Genomic DNA, 17,299 nt, shown 5'->3' with positions numbered 1-17,299 from the left:
ATAAAGTAATCCTTCAAACTAAGACTTCAGTCTTAAGGAGCAATTCTATCATGTACTTTGCTAAATGTAATCATGTAAAAATACATAGCAATAATTAACAAACAAATAATAAATAGACAGAAGAAATAAATAAGAGTAGGGTAGATAGGAGTTATAACACATAAATATTTCTGCTGGAATGCATAGATATATGCTAAGAATAAAGTAGTAAAATATCAAAGTTTCCTACCTTTCAGCCCAAACTTGGAATGTCTTCCAAATTTTAGAATAATTAACATTATTATCAACCCCGTACAGACCAAGGCTGCAATACCAACAACAACATAGACCTGCAAAAAAACAAGAAAAGCTTCAAAAGAAGTTCATTTCTCTTCCATAAACGCTGTGGGGGAAATATAAGTTTTTGCCCCCGTTTTTGAAGAGTGAAGAAGTGGGTGATGTTTTGATGACAGCTTACGCATTTCGGACTGGTGCCTTTCTCAAATCAGACTACATACCACACACACAGGGGCCAAAGCATGAAAGTGTTTATGCCAGAAAGCTGGCCACGCCAGTTTAAAGCAGCTCCGCCAAAATGGGTGGAGCTGGGAATGAGGTGGGGCGAGATGTGGCTACTCCCACTCATCAAATACATGGAAAGTGGTGGTGTTTCTTAAGACAAAAATGTTACTCCAGTCTTGACTGGAGTAACATTTATATTGAGGGTCATGGTGGTGCAATCCACTGATAAGATTCATCAATTTCATCAAGTGGTGTGCCCCTTAATGAAATCAGTGTATCTTATCTCTGTACGCCCATTATTAAGACTGGTGAATGAAACACAAGTCTTAATGATTAGGGACCATGGTCTCAAATTTAGTTGCATGCTGTTTTTGTACAAAAATTTGCCACCTTTGAACATTTTATGTCACTTGTCACAGGACCCCAGTGCTGCAAGATTACAGCGCTAACCACTGAGCCACCGTGCTGCGCAAAATCTATGCAAATAATGTTTGAGCTAGATTTGTGAATAGCCCTTTTCTACTAAGTTGCAAAAAGTTGCAATTCTTACTTAGTGGTAAAAATTGGAAAAACAGCAGAAGAGTTATGTGTAAAGCAGCCCAAATGTATCAAATATTTGTTACACTTGAAGAAAACAACAGCAACACAGGCTTTAAAAATTCCTCTTACACTAAACCTACCAATGTGTCTGAATATTTGGGCAAATTGCCTCTTCAGAGAGGAAGAGGACCAGAACTCTAGTGCCACCTACAGGAAGTAGCAATCCTAAAAGTTAATAGTGACCCTTTAACGAGCCTTGTCACATGACTTAGGCCAAAAAAAAAAAGCCAAGACCAGAAACTCAATTAGCAGACACTGTGTTTTGGGGTACTTCCCCTCGTCAGTGCAAAGTGTGAGTTCTGGTTTGGCTGGATGAGAGGGTACACATTCTACTTAAAGGCTCCGAGTCATCAAGGCAAGCGTTTTTCTCACTGGTCTTGATTAGGGGGGGTGGTGGGCTCAGTTGTTCCTGATTCATGAAGAGGTGCATGTCCTTTAATAAATCCAGAGTGTCCTACGAGTAGCATACTCCTCTGAGAAATCTGATATTTCTGATGTAGGGAGATCCACAATTCATCATTGTTATCATCTGCAACAAGTTCTAAGGAAAGATAGGGGAAAGCTGTCCCTAAAGTAAGACTAAGCTGAATCCCTACGATGTAGCGGGCTGTTCCTTAGCGAACAGACCTGCCTTAGTCCTCGGCTAGTCTGAACGAAGACCTATAGCATAATGGGAGGGGTCCCTAAAAGAACTAAGGACTGGGACAAAAAATAGGACACCTCCTAAACAGAGAAGTAGTTGAAGAACACAAAAAGATAAACTGACAAAAAGGTACTAGAGGTCCCAGAAGGACCAAGCGAACTGACAGAGAAAGGAACCCAAGCACCTGGCTAGAAAAACAGTCAAACACTGAAGTCCAGCACAGCTAGAAGGGGGGAGCTGGAATATAAAGGCAGATGGCCACGTGACCGCAAAACACAAGATGGAAAAAACAAACAGGAGGGTTCTAACAATCATGAATTAGACACCCCCAGCCTGCCAGAGCTGTGCCCATTTTGGCAGAGCTGGGAGAAACTGTAGTAAAAATGCCAAAAGGCGCAAAAGTCTGGCGCTAGTGTGCGCCTGAATTTTGCAATGTTTCACACCTTTAATGCCATTTTAATGAATTGGGCCCAAAGTGTTGGCCCTCAAACAAGATTTATCACAAGGCCAGCAGACACACTACTGTTCCATTTATTGTCTATAGAGCTGACTGTAAGGAAACCTGTACTGTAATGGGGAGCCTGTGACAAAAGAGCCAACTTAGGCAGTGCATGCATTGTGCGGTCCTCAGTATTTAGAAGCCTAACCCTACTTGTTGACAGCGTTTTTGCCAACGCACAAAAAAAGAGAGAAGGCTGATATCAGTGGCGTGAGGGCAGGACTAGTCCATTCAACCTCATAAATAAAGCGGCAGTGATGCATCTGATAAAGTGTACATTTCTGCAAAGACAAAGCTGTAAAATTGACAAAATCACTAAATTATGCTGCTCTTGACAGATTCCTGCTAACCTTATACCACAAGGCATCATAACCTAATATTATGCAATATAAATACAAATCTCATAGTTACCGTAATGCTGTCTTCATTCCCTCCATTGGAAACATCTGTTGAAGTGACTCCATTGTCTGTGCTGTTTCCACCAATGCCATTAGAAGTAGCCTCATAATCTTGAAACAGAAATGATTCAAACATTATTCAAGATGCTCAAAGGTTATTTAATACAGTAAAGATGTCAAACTATTTTATAAAGAATCTATCACCAGGTTTATCTTCTTACAAGATAGAGTGGAAACAGTGATTGTGATTCTAATGCTGGGTCACTTACTGTGCTTCTTGCTGTAATTTTGATAAATACTGTTAATCTGCTGCAGCTCTGGTAGTACTCTCAATGATGATCTCCTGTTATTCAGTCCTTGATATTCATGAGCTAGCTATACATCATATAGCTGATTGACAGATTTCTGCCTATGCAAAATATATGCAGAAAAATATCAATCAGCTGCTGGGGAAGGGCAAGACTGAGTTCATCACTGAGATGACTAGCAGAGCTGCAGCAGATAAACCAGTGTTTTATCAAAATTAAAGCAAAAAGGTTCTTAATGGCATACCACTGGCATCAGGATCTCTGCCTACTCTCTATGCCCTACTCAGTTGGGGCAGCATAAACCTGGTGACAGATTCTAGTTAAATATTATCCTGATACCCGTTGCCAAAAACAATTTTGTTACAAATTAAGAGGTAGTGAGCATAAAAGTATTCCTGGGATAAAACTATTTAAGCCATGTTTAAGATAGTTTTAAATGAATTTAAATAAAAGAATACAAAACCTGTTGTCAGACTGTCATCTCTTATCATTTTAATTGTTGCAGGTGGTTCTTGAATTATAAAATAGTTAGCATATACACTGCTCAAAAAAATAAAGGGAACACTCCAATAACACATCCTAGATCTGAATGAATGAAATATTCTCATTGAATACTTTGTTCTGTACAAAGTTGAATGTGCTGACAACAAAATCACACAAAAATCATCAATGGAAATCAAATTTATTAACCAATGGAGGCCTGGATTTGGAGTCATCCCCAAAATTAAAGTGGAAAAACACACTACAGACTGATCCAACTTTGATGTAATGTCCGTAAAACAAGTCAAAACGAGGCTCAGTATTGTGTGTGGCCTTCACGTGCCTGTATGACCTCCCTACAACGCCTGGGCATGCTCCTGATGAGGTCTTCTGTGGGATCTCCTCCCAGACCTGGACTAAAGCATCCACCAACTCCTGGACAGTCTGTGGTGCAATGTGACGTTGGTGGATGGAGGGAGACATGAGCACATCTGGGACATCAATCGGATTCAGGTCTGGGGAACGGGAGGGCCAGTCCATAGCTTCAATGCCTTCATCTTGCAGGAACTGCTGACACACTCCAGCCACAAGAGCTCTGGCATTGTCCTGCATTAGGAAGAACCCAAGGCCAATCGCACCAGCATATGGTCTCACAAGGGGTCTGAGGATCTCATCTCGGTACCTAATGGCAGTCAGGCTACCTCTGGCGAACACATGGAGGGCTGTGCGGCCCTCCAAAGAAATGCCACCCCAAACCATTACTGACCCACTGCCAAACCGGTCATACTGAAGGATGTTGCAGGCAGCAGATGGCTCTCCACGGCGTCTCCAGACTCTGTCACGTCTGTCACATGTGCTCAGTGTGAACCTGCTTTCATCTGTGAAGAGCACAGGGCGCCAGTGGTGACTTTGCCCATCCTGGTGTTCTGTGGCAAACGCAAAGCGTCCTGCACGGTGTTGAGCTGTGAGCACAACCCCCTCTGTGGACGTCAGGCCCTCATACCACCCTCATGGAGTCGGTTTCTAACCGTTTGTGCAGACACATGCACATTTGTGGCCTGCTGAAGGTCATTTTGCAGGGCTCTGGCAGTGCTCCTCCTGTTCCTCCTTGCACAAAGGCAGAGGTAGCGGTCCTGTTGCGGGGTTGTTGCCATCCTACGGCCCCCTCCACGTCTCCTGGTGTACTGGCCTGTCTCCTGGTAGTGCCTCCAGCCTCTGGACATTACGCTGACAGACACAGCAAACCTTCTTGCCACAGCTCGCATTGATGTGCCATCCTGGATGAGCTGCACTACCTGAGCAACTTCTGTGGGTTGTAGAGTCCGTCTCATGCTACCAAGAGTGTGAAAGCACAACCAACATTCAAAAGTGACCAAAACATCAGCCAGATTGGTACTGAGATGTGGTCTGTGGTCCCCACCTGCAGAACCACTCCTTTATAGAGGGTGTCTTGATAATTGCCAATAATTTCCATCTATTGTCTATTCCTTTTGCACAACAGCATGTGAAATTGATTGTCAATCAGTGTTGCTTCCTAAGTGAACAGTTTGATTTCACAGAAGTTTGATTTACTTGGAGTTATATTCTGTTGTTTAAGTGTTCCCTTTATTTTTTTGAGCAGTGTACTTTGTGGTCAAATGAGTTTTAGGGATTCTTTCCGGCACCTATTTAATGTCTGTATCCCCTTTCGCACTTTGGGAAAACTAGGAAGGACTCAAAAAGAAATTGCAGATTGTGTTTGGTTTGCCACCAAATAAAATATATTGGGCAACACTGAATAAAGCAGATTGGCTTAAAGGGGTTTTCCAATCATTAAAAATGTACAAATGGGTTAACTACAGAATGATTTGTCACTTACTAATGTACTGTTGCTGAAATGTCTCACTGAACTAGTCTCACACATATTCATCTAGCCATAACAGGTAGTTTTCCCCGAGCCCTATAAAACACAGGCCTCTTTTCAAAACTCCTCAATGGCTCTCCCCTATCCTCTCTGTTTTTGGAGAGTTGGTGTTTAACATGCTGGGTAGCAAATTGTGAGGAGACAGTGTACAGCAGAAAAGCAGAGCAGGTGTCATGCAGGCAGCATTAAATAGCGACAATAGGTCCGATTCATCAAAGCTTTTATGCCAGTATTTTGCTGTAAAAAGCTTTTAAAAGTCACACAATTTTGGAGTAACTCGAGGCTTCTTAAAAATTTTGCAATTTTTGGTGTTCTGATGCCATTTTTGCTCAGCTTTGTCAAAGTGGGTAGAGCTGGGGCAGGACGGGGGCGTGAATTTAATAAGCGGTGCCACAAGTCTTACTCCAGCAGGGACTGGAGTAGAATTTGTGGCAAGGTGCATGCAGATGCGCACACTACTCGTCCAATGTTCCTGATTCATTAAGAGGCATAAGCACACCTCCTGATCAAGACCGGCGCGAGCAATACAGATATTGATGAATCAGGGCCAAAGTCTGTGGAGGGGAAATCATGAAATCTGCAGTCCTTTACATGGTAGTCCCATACTTGCCAACTCTCCCAAAACATTTGAAAGGCTCTCAGGTTTTGGGCGATCTCCTGGCTGAATAATCAAATCTCCTGGCCCCCAATTAAGCTGCCTGAAATTCCCCTTGAAACGAGCTATTTTGTGAGGTATCTTCATTCGTTCACTGAGGCAGAGAGAGCTTAGGAAAAGGGATGTGGGTAGGTCTTAAATTTACCAGCAGTGCTTTTCTATGAGGTGCAAAAGGGATGTCCCTAGAGGAGCCTTGCAATGAAAAGTTGGAAAGTATGGGTAATTCTGCCCACCCACAGAAAGCCCTGGTATCATGAAAGTAAAGTTTCTCCACTAAGCTGGGAAACAATGAAATAAAAAAAAATTCTCAGCTACAGTTTCATAATGATCGGATAAAAGAAAAACTTGGATAAACCCTTTTAGATATTTATCATTTTCATGTCTTATCCAAGTAGGCACCCTGAATAAAATATTAGTTAAACCTTGTGTATTTTGAATGGTGTATTACATTTTATTACTATAGTAATTCATTATATATTTATCATTCTAATTGTTAAATCTTTTGTCTAATAGGTAAATCCCTAAAAAAAAACTGACTTCTATCATTTTGTAGAATGAAACAATTACTGTCTTTTAACTTTTCTATCTCTCTGCATGCACTTGATGATACTGAAAACATAAGGCTATTATAATTGAAGAAAAATAAATTAATGATTGCAATCTTGGTGTCTGCTGTATACCTCAAACAGCGTAGTTTGCATGATGTTTTGCCATTTTAAGAGCGAATTTATATCATAGGCTCGCTGCCTTGGGGTAACCCTGGACTCTGATCTCTCCTTCAAACCACATATCCAAGCCCTTTCTACTTCCTGCCGACTCCAACTCAAAAACATCTCTTAGATCTGCATATTCCTAAACCACCATCATCTCCTGCCTCGACTACTGCAACCTCCTGCTCTGTGGCCTCCCTTCTACCACTCTTGCACCCCTGCAATCCATCCTAAACTCTGCTGCCCGACTAATCCACCTGTCCCCTCGCTTTTCCCTGGCCTCTCCCCTCTGTCAATCCCTTCACTGGCCCCCCATTACCAGGAGACTCCAGTTCAAAACCCTAACCACGGCATACAAAGCCATCCACAACCTGTCTCCTCCATATATCTGTGACCTAGTCTCCCGGTACTTACCTGCACGCAACCTCCGATCCTCACAAGATCTCCTTCTCTACTCCCCTCTTATCTCCTCCTCCCACAATCGCATACAAGATTTCTCCCGTGCATCCCCCTACTCTGGAACTCTCTACCCCAACACATCAGACTCTCACCTACCATGAAAACCTTCAAAAGGAGCCTGAAGACCCACCTCTTCCGACAAGCCTACAACCTGCAGTAACCATTGCTCCACCATACTGCTGCACAACCAGCTCTACCCTCACCTACTGTATCCTCACCCATCCCTTGTAGACTGAGCCCTCGCGGGCAGGGTCCTCGGTCCTCCTGTTCCAGTCGCCGACATGTTCTGTTCAAGATTATTGTAATTATTTTTGTATGTATATCCCTTTCACATGTAAAGCGTCATGGAATAAATGGCGCTATAATAATAAATAATAATAATATGAGAAATTATAACTCAATAGAACATAAGATTACTATATATACACTATAATATATATATAATACTAAATATATACTATATAGACATATGATAACCCAAATTCATTATTGTGTGTACATCAGAATTTTGGCATAAAACACCTTCAAATGTAAAAAAAAAAATTGCGCAACTCAAAGCTGCGCAAAAACGTATGTCTTTTGATGTTTTCATGACAGTTTTGGGCAGCTACCCCAAAATGGGTAGAGCTGAGAAGGAGCTGGGGTGGGGCGTGTCAATGCCCGCCGGACAAATCCATTACTATTGGCAGTGGTCCACACTCCAGAAATGTTACTCTAGCCTCTCACATTTCTGGCTAGGTATATGCAACGGATAAGATGCACCTAATTCATTAAGTGGCGTGTGCTTCTTAATGAATTAGGAGCATCATATTCCAGCGCGCCTATAATTTAAACTGTTGTTTCGTATTTAATGAATTGGGGCCAAAATGTGAATTTCAAATTAGAGGCTTGAGATATCTCCCTCTTGTGTAAAGGAGTGGACGGCAAGAAAAACAGCGAGGTGTGTACAACTGATCTCTCAGTATATGACCCTTTTTATTCATAGTGGTAATGGCTGACACAGATAACCAGCGAAAAGGAAAAAGGGAGAAATACAATACAATTCCAATCCACTCAAATCTCCACTAGCGTATTGTAAAAAGTGGTAAGCTTTCACATGGTGTATGGTAGAAAGAACTTTCTCTTACCATGCGCCATGTAGAAGTTTTAATGGATTTGAAATAAAAATAATAAAATAAATACTTTTTGAGCTTTTAATGGAGAAGTGGATGTGCTGTATTCATCCCTTTTTTTGCATGTATCATGGTGTTGGTCAACTGTCGGATTACCACTCACAACTATATGATTGCAGTTCTTACACTAACACAGTGAGTCTCAAGACGTTTTCTATATAATGAAACTACATAGTTGCTTGTCCAATAAAATTACACAATTTGTTAAATGTAGCTATATGGTTATATGTTACATATATGGCTATTATATCAATTAAAGTGGATGATGTATATAATGCCAAATGCGTCTGACTGAAAAAATACTGCAAATCTTATTCAGCTTATCTCAATAAGCATGATGTAGGGGCAGAGACCTTGATTCCAGGCATGTGTCACTTACTGAGCTGTTGTTTCAATAAAATCAGTGTTTTATCAGGAGGAATTTATCCCTAGAGGATAAATTGTCTCAAGCCATGTAGTCCTCATTCCTTGTTTAACTCCTCCCTCATCAATAATCAGCAGCTTTCTGCCAATGCACATTGTACACAGAAAGCTGCACAGTGTACACAGGAAGCTGCCAATCAGTGGTTTGGGCTGGTTATACAGAGCTCAGCATTCAGAGAACTGCTAGATCTGTAGCAGATAATACAGTAATTTTATCACAACTGCCGCAAGCAGCCAAGTAAGTGATATATCACCTTGTTGCTCTCAGATGGGTTAGCAAAAGCCTGATGACAGATTTTCTCTTAAACAAGAGTAGTTTTGAACCAGTTCACGAGCAAGGCAAGACTTTAAAATGTGTTCCCCTTTCCGTAGAGATTATTTTATACATTGGACATATTTTATTTCAATAGGATCAGGGCTAGAAACAGTGATTCTAAAAGGCATTTTTTTATTTTGTTTTCTTTTTTTTCTTTTATCATTATTTATTTTGCACGTTATGGGCCCATAAGGTTTTATGAGACTTTTGGGGGGCATTTGAAAATATTAATACATTGTTTTATTGCTGATTTCCACTGTAACTGGGGCTGGTAAATTAGTCTCAGTTATAGGTGAAAATCAATCACGTTTCTGCACAGCAGAGCTGTCTGGCTTTCTAGAACCCATCAGCGCCTCTTCTCTCCCTACACAAGAGATCACATGATTTCTGAATCTGGAGAAGAAAGCACTGTAAGTACTTCCTAATCAATTCCTAATGTTTATCTTGTTCAATGAAATAAAGGAGAAGGTAGACATGGTAATGAATCATGTTTTCCTCCTTTGCCCTCACAGCTACACAATGACCTGTGGCTGCTTTTACAATGCAGTGAACGTCACTGCAGAATACAATTAGGACCACCTAAACGTTTAACGTTTATGGATGGTCTTGTTTGTAATATCCTATATACAGTATCTGGATCAGAATCTTATGTACTGTATTCATATTTGTTAAGATTAAGAAGGAATGATTTCTTGAAAATAAGTAGTTTCTATGAATTGTGTAATGTGGGGGTGACCTGATGTTGGTAGAGGTGTCTTTATCTTAGGCGAATCCAGATGTCCATGTATGGACTGGCCATGAGTCACCCGACCCGAACTCTCCAGCTTCTCATATGCCTGTGAGGCAGTCAGGTTCGGGTCAGGAGTCCACGACTGCCTCTAAACTCAATCTATAATAAGACAGTAATAGTAAGCTTATTAGTAGGTGCTCTATTATTTAGGCTTTTAATGAGATAATCCGGTAAAATAAAAAAAAACACAAAAAATGTGCTAAAAAAATATGCACACATGGAGAGGACGGATATGAAACTATCAAGGCATGTTTGAGAACAATTTCACAAACTTGCTGATATAAAAAATTTCATGCAGGCAATTCTATAAAGAAGGGTGAGATAACAGCTGGACAATACTGAATGTTAGGGTCTGTTTACATGGACTGACTGGTGGCATGATATGACCGCCGACTGGTAAACTTTTACTGATCGGAGGTCATTTAAATGCCTGTCACAGTCACTGTCACAGTCAGATTAAAGTAAACATGCACATGGTGCGATCTGTAATAGATGGCTCAGTGCACACAGGCTGCCATTGTTCTCTGCAGCACAAGATGTGTTTACACAGGACAGTGCACTGCCGAGAACGATGATTTTATTTGTGCTGTCAAAAAGATCATTTTACCTGATGAATGAGCATTTTTCTCAATCTTTGGGTTATCGGCAGCCTGTTTACATGTCAAGATAACCATGAAGCAATCATATTTAACAACACTCCTTCACGATTATCTTGTAGCATAAATGTAGCTTAAGAGAATCACATCTCCAGTCTGAAAAGTGGTTTCTGAAAAGACCATATTCACAAAATATACACTACTGTTCAAAAGTTTGGAGTCATTTAGAAATGTCATTATTTTTGAAAGAAAAGCACATTTTTTTTCAATGAAGCTAACATTAAATGAATCAGAAATACACTCTATACATTGTTAATGTGGTAAATGACTATTCTAGATGCAAACGTCTTGTTTTTATTGCAATATCTACATAGGTGTATAGAGTCCCATTTCCAACAAGCACCACCCCAGTGTTTTAATTGTACATTGTGTTTGCTAACTGTGTAAGAAGGCTAATGGATGTTTAGAAAGCCCTAGAAAACCCTTGCACAAGTATGTTAGCCCAGCTGAAAATGGTTTGGCTGATTTGAGAAGATATAAAATTTACCTTCCTTTGAGCTAGTTGAGAATCTGGAGCATTACATTTGTTTGTTCTATGAACTCTCAAAATGGCCAGAAAAAGAGAACTTTCATGTGAAACTCGACAGTCTATTCTTGTTCTTAGAAATGAAGACTATTCCATGCGAGAAATTGCCAAGAAACTGAAGATTTTCTACAACAGTGTGTACTACTCCCTTCAGAGGAGAGCACAAACAGGCTCTAACCAGAGAAGAAAGAGAAGTGGGAGGCCCCGCTGCACAACTGAGCAACAAGACAAGTATATTAGAGTCTCTAGTTTGAGAAATCGACAATTCACAGCTCCTCAACTGGCAGCTTCATTAAATAGTACACGCAAAACGCCAGTGTCAACGTCTACAGTGAAGAGGCGACTCCGGGATGCTGGCCTTCAGGGCAAAGTGGCAAAGAAATAGACATATCTGAGACTGGCTAATAAAAGGAAAAGATTAATATGGACAAAAGAACACAGACATTGGACAGAGGAAGATTGGAAAAAAGTTTTATGGACAGACGAATCAAAGTTTGAGGTGTTTGGATCACACAGGAGAACATTTGTGAGACGTAGAACAACTGAAAAGATGCTGGAAGAGTGCCTGACGCCATCTGTCAAGCATGGTGGAGGTAATGTGATGGTCTGGGGTTGCTTTGGTGCTGGTAAAGTGGGAGATTTCTACAAGGTAAATGGGATTTTGAATAAGTAAAGCTATCACTCCATTTTGCAACGCCATGCCATACCCTGTGGACAGCGCTTGATTGGAGCCAATTTCATCCTACAACAGGACAATGACCCAAAGCACACCTCCAAATTATGCATGAGCTATTTAGGGAAGAAGTAGGCAGCTGGTATTCTATCTGTAATGGAGTGGCCAGCGCAGTCACCAGATCTCAACCCCATTGAGCTGTTGTGGGAGCAGCTTGACCGTATGGCACGCAAAAAGTGCCCATCAAGCCAATCCAACTTGTGGGAGGGTCTTCAGGAAGCATGGGGTGAAATTTCTCAAGATTACCTCAGCAAATTAACAACTAGAATGCCAAAGGTCTGCAATGCTGTTATTGCTGCAAAGGGAGCATTCTTTGACAAAAGCAAGGTTTGAAGGAGAAAATTATTCTTTCAAATAAAAATCATTATTTCTAACTTGTCAATGTCTGTACTATATTTTCTATTCATTTTGGAACTCATTTAATAAATAAAAGTATGAGTTTTCATGGAAAACACAAAATCGTCTGGGTGACCCCAAACTTTTGAACTGTAGTGTAACTTTTGATAGCTCTTTTAAACTAAAAAGTGGACACAAAAAAAAATTAACAATGCTACAGAAACATCTCAGGACCCAGTAAACATACATTTTTGAGCCTTTTACTCTTTGGACCATTGACCATTAATTAGGCCACAGTTTAAAGAGTATCTATCACTAAACCTGGAATATATATTAGTTGCAAGTGCATTCACCATGGAAAGACACTTTAAACATTAATTTGTATCTCTGTTATATACAGGTACATCTCACTAAATTAGAATATCATCAAAAAGTTAATTTGTTTCAATTCTTCAATACCAAAAGTGAAACTCATATATTATATAGTTATTACAAACAGAGTGATCTATTTCAAGTGTTTATTTCTGTTAATGTTGACGATTATGGCTTACAGACAATGAAAACACAAAAGTCATTATCTCAGTAAATTAGAATACTTCATAACAACAGTTTGGAAAATGATTTTAAAATCCGAAATGTTGGCCTACTGAAATGTATGTTCAGTAAATGCACTCAATACTTGGTCGGGGCTCCTTTTGCATCAATATGGCATGGCATGGAAGCGATCAGTCTGTGGCACTGCTGAGGTGTTATGGAAGCCCAGGTTGCTTTGATAGCAGCCTTCAGCTCCCCTGCATTCTCTATGGGGTTAAGGTCAGGCAAGTTTGCTGGCCAATCAAGCACAGTGATACTTTTGTTTTTAAAGCAGGTATTGGTACTTTTGGCAGTGTGGACAGGAGCCTGCTGGAGAATGAAACTTCCATCTCCAAAAAGCTTGTCGGCAGAGGGAAGCATGAAGTGCTCTAAAATTTCTGGTAGACGGCTGCACTGACTTTGGTCTTGATAAAACACAGTGGACCTACACCAGCAGATGACATGGCTCCCCAAACCATCACTTATTTCCAAATGAGAATTGGAACTCTGGGACCTTGTGGAGTCTGTGAATGACTACCTTCTGGACATCTGTTAAGTCAGCAGTTTTCCCCATGATTGTGGAGCCTACTGAAACAGACTAAGGGTCCTTTTTAAATGCTTTTGTGTTTTCATTGGCTGTAAGCCATAATCATTAACAATAACAGAAATAAATACTTGAAAATAGATGACTCTGTTTGCAATCACTCTATATAATATACGAGTTTCAATTTTTGTATTGAAGAACTGAAATAAATTAACTTTTTGATGATATTTTAATTTAGTGAGATGCACCTGTATGTATATACAATATATATATATATATATATATATATATAACTATAACTATATATTTATATGTATATATATATATATATATTGTTTGGGCACCCATGAAATGATCTCTAAAAGGCCTGAAGTTAAAGATGACACAATTTTTGTATTTTAGGCAAAAATATATACCGTATATTCCGGCGTATAAGACGACTTTTGAAGACTGAAAAATCTTCTGTCTAGTCTGGGGTCGTCTTATACGCCGGTAATGCTTTTGAACTTTCAGAAATTGACATGCGGGGATACTCTGGGGGTGTTAATAAGCTGCCGTGGCCGTATCCCTGCCATGTCGGAGTTAATATAAGGTGGAGGGAGTTAAAATACGGCGGCGGTAGGTCCAGACAGTCAGCGCTTCTGTGCTGAAACTGACACATCGCTGCGTATTCCCAGCTCCGGACACAGCGCAGGGCTTCTGTGCCGACAGCTTTCACTTGTCACAGAAGCGCTGCGCTGTGTCCGGAGCAGGGAAGTTCGCATCGCTTCTGTGACAATATATGAAAAGCCGGCAATTCAGCAGCGGCATAAGCCGGCACCCGACAATTTAGAATAGAAAGAATAGAGCTTCACACATAGATTAGATAGATAGAAACATGTCAGTCACATATATATGAAGTACAGTGACAGTATTGCTTACTGTACTTGTCATTTAGTGTAAAGGATTTATTAAAACAAATAATAGTGTTTTCATGCACCGTCTCTTTAAAAAAGCCGGCCGGCAATTCAGCAGCGGTACCCGACAATTTATAACAGACAGAATAGAGCTTCACACATAGATTAGATAGATAGAAACATGTCAGTCACATATATATGAAGTACAGTGATAGTGTTGGTTACTGTACTTGTCATCTAGTGTTAAAATAAAGGATTTATTTAAAAAAAAATTGGCGTGGGGTTCCCCTTAATTTTAGTCTCTAGCGGAGGTTAAGCAAACAGCTGGGGCAGATGTTTGAAGCCTGGGAAGGGGGTAATACCCACGGAGCTTCCCAGGCTACTAATATCAGCCCCCAGCTGAATACCTAGCCTTTACTAGCTATTAAAATGGGGGACCCCCCAAAAAAAATGACGTGGGGTCCCCCCTAATTTAATAGCTAGCAAAGGCTAGGCAGACAGCTGGGGGCTGATATTAATAGCCCAGGAAGGGAGCCATGAATATTGGCCCCCTCCCAGGCTAGAAACACCAGCTGTCAGCCGCCCCAGAAATGGCGCATCCATAGGATGCGCCAATTCTGGCACTTAGCCTCGCTCTTCCACGCTGCCCTGGTGCGGTGGCAGTGGGGTAATAGGGTTGGGGTTGATGTCAGCTTATAATGCCAGCTGACATCAAGCCCAGGTTAGTAATGGAGAGGCGTCTATAAGACACCCCCATTACTAACCCCATAGTCAAAGTTACAAAAAACACAAACACCCAGAATAAAGTCCTTTAATTGAAATAAAGACACAATTCTTTATTGTTCTAAATTAAACCATACTTACCATCACGCCCATTCCAGCTGAAGCCAACGATCTCCTGCAATAAAAGAAAAATAATAAACCAACATCATCCTTACCTTTCCATGGTTCCCAGGACAGCTTCAGCTCTGCTACATCGAGATGACAGGCTGGACCGCAGCAGAACGCTGCCATCCAGCCTGTCATCCCGCAGACACTGAGAAGCGCAGGCATGCTTGCGCTCTGCAGTGTCTGGCTGTGACGGCATCCAGATGAGCCGACAATGAACTCAGCTCACCTCCTGGACGTCCGTCATTGACAGCGTGGGAAACTTCTACTGCGCATGCGGGGAGCAGGAGAATTTTCCCACGCTGTCAGTGACGTGCATGAGGTGAGCCGAGTTCATTGGACATGATCTCGGCTCATCTGGATGCCGTCACAGTCAGACACTAAGGAGCACAAGCATGCCTACGCTTCTCAGTGTCTGCCGCATGGCAAGCTGAACGGCAGCGTTCTGCTGCGGTGCAGCCTGTCATGTGAATGTAGCAGAGCTGGACCGGTCCTGGGAACCATGGAAAGGTAAGGATGAGGTTGCTTTATTATTTTACTTTTATTGCAGGAGATCGTTGGCTTCAGCTGGAATGGGCGTGACGGTAAGTATGGTTTAATTTAGAACATTAAAAAATTGTGTCTTTATTTCAATTAAAGGACTTTATTCTGGGTGTTGTGTTTTTTTTAATTACTTTACTAGAAATTCATGGTGGTCATGTCTAATATTGGCGTGACCCCATGAATTTCGGGCTTAGGGCCAGCTGATAATGCCAAGCTGGCCCTAACCCCTTTATTACCCAGTGAGCCACCGCACCAGGGCCCTGGATGAGTTGGGTACAGCGCCAGAAGATGGCGCTTCTATGAACGCGCCATTTTCCGGGGTGGCTGCGGACTGCAATTTGCAGCGGGGGGGGCCCAGAAAGCTTGGGTCTCCCTGCGCTGCAGATTCCAGCCCCCAGCTGCCTAGTTGTACCTGGCTGGACACAAAAATAGGGCGAAGCCCCACGTCTTTTTTTTTTAATTATTTCATGAAATAATTAAAAAAAAAAGGGCTTCCCTATATTGTTGTGTCCGGCCAGGTACAAATAGGCAGCTGGTGGTTGGGGGCAGCCCGTTCCTGCCTGCTGTACCTGGCTGGACACAAAAATATGGCGAAGCCCACGTCAACATTTTTGGGAAAAATTAATTACAAAATTAATAATAATTTAGGGACTGCATCTTTATTAACCCCTCAATTGTCATTTAGTGTTAAAATAAAGGATTTTTTAAAAAGAAAATTGGCGTGGGATCCACCATCATTATAGTCTCTAGCGGAGGTTAAGCAGACGGCTGGGGCAGATGTTTGAAGTCTGGGAAGGGGGTAATACCCACGGAGCTTCCCAGGCTACTAATATCAGCCCCCAGCTGAATACCTAGCCTTTACTAGCTATTAGAATGGGGGACCCCCCCAAAAAATGACGTGGGGTCCCCCCTATTTTAATATGTTTATGAGTGACAGTTTTCCTGCTATATACCTGCATGTCATAAGAATTTAAATTAAAAAAGGACCATGTTAAATTCAAATCTGTTTTTTTTTAATTTTTACCGGTGTTTGGTATGCGTTGGAAAAGGGGTAGTCTTATACGGTGAATATATCCTAAACTCTATATTTTAACAGGAAAGTAGGGGGGTCGTCTTATACACCAGGTCGTCTTATACGCCGGAATATACGGTATATAGTTATTTTTCGGACTATAAGACGCACCGGACCACAAGACGCACCTAGGTTTTAAAGGAGCAAAATAGGAAAAAAAATTTAAGCAAAAAATGTGGTCATGATGCCCTGTTATGGGGGAGTGGGTCTGCTGCTGACACTGGTATTGGGGTAATGTCCCCCAATTCTGTTAATATTCTCCATCCTGGTATGTATGGCCCCTCCTTCCTGGTATAAGTGGCCCCCATACCATCCTGGTATACCTGGCCCTAATCCCCATCCTGGTATGCATGGTACCCCTTTATTCCCTACCCTGGTGTGCATGGCACCCCTTGAGCCCCCATCCTGATATGCATGGCACCCCTTGAGCCCCCATCCTGGTATGCATGGCACCCCTTGAGCCCCCATCCTGGTATGCATGGCACCCCTTGAGCCCCCATCCTGGTATGCATGGCACCCCTTGAGCCCCCATCCTGGTATGTATGGCACCCCTTGATCCCCCATCTTGGTATGTATGGCACCCCTTTATACCCCATCTTGGTATTCATGACACCCCTTGAGCCCCCATCCTGGTATGCATGGCACTCCTTAAGCCCCCATCCTGGTATGCATGGC

General features: G+C 41.7%; 1 protein-coding gene across 6 annotated transcripts in view; it reads right to left on the bottom strand.

Moving 5' to 3' along the window:
• NTRK2 (neurotrophic receptor tyrosine kinase 2) overlaps window positions 1-17,299 on the bottom strand; it is a 379,702-nt gene that overhangs the window by 231,367 nt on the left and 131,036 nt on the right. For all 6 annotated transcript variants that reach the window (XM_073670937.1, XM_073670934.1, XM_073670935.1 and 3 more), the window contains 2 exons: window positions 2,655-2,752; window positions 230-329 (listed from right to left, as the gene is read on the bottom strand). In XM_073670937.1, the coding sequence (XP_073527038.1) occupies window positions 230-329; window positions 2,655-2,752 (198 nt within the window). The remainder of the gene's footprint in view (window positions 1-229; window positions 330-2,654; window positions 2,753-17,299) is intronic.

Source organism: Phyllobates terribilis, unplaced genomic scaffold (assembly GCF_046119375.1).
Source record: "Phyllobates terribilis strain yellow unplaced genomic scaffold, ASM4611937v1 Scaffold_1__5_contigs__length_1240528914, whole genome shotgun sequence".
NCBI classification, from domain to species: domain Eukaryota; kingdom Metazoa; phylum Chordata; class Amphibia; order Anura; family Dendrobatidae; genus Phyllobates; species Phyllobates terribilis.
Note: the sequence above shows the minus strand (reverse complement) of the source record. Positions and strands in the feature narration are given on the sequence as shown.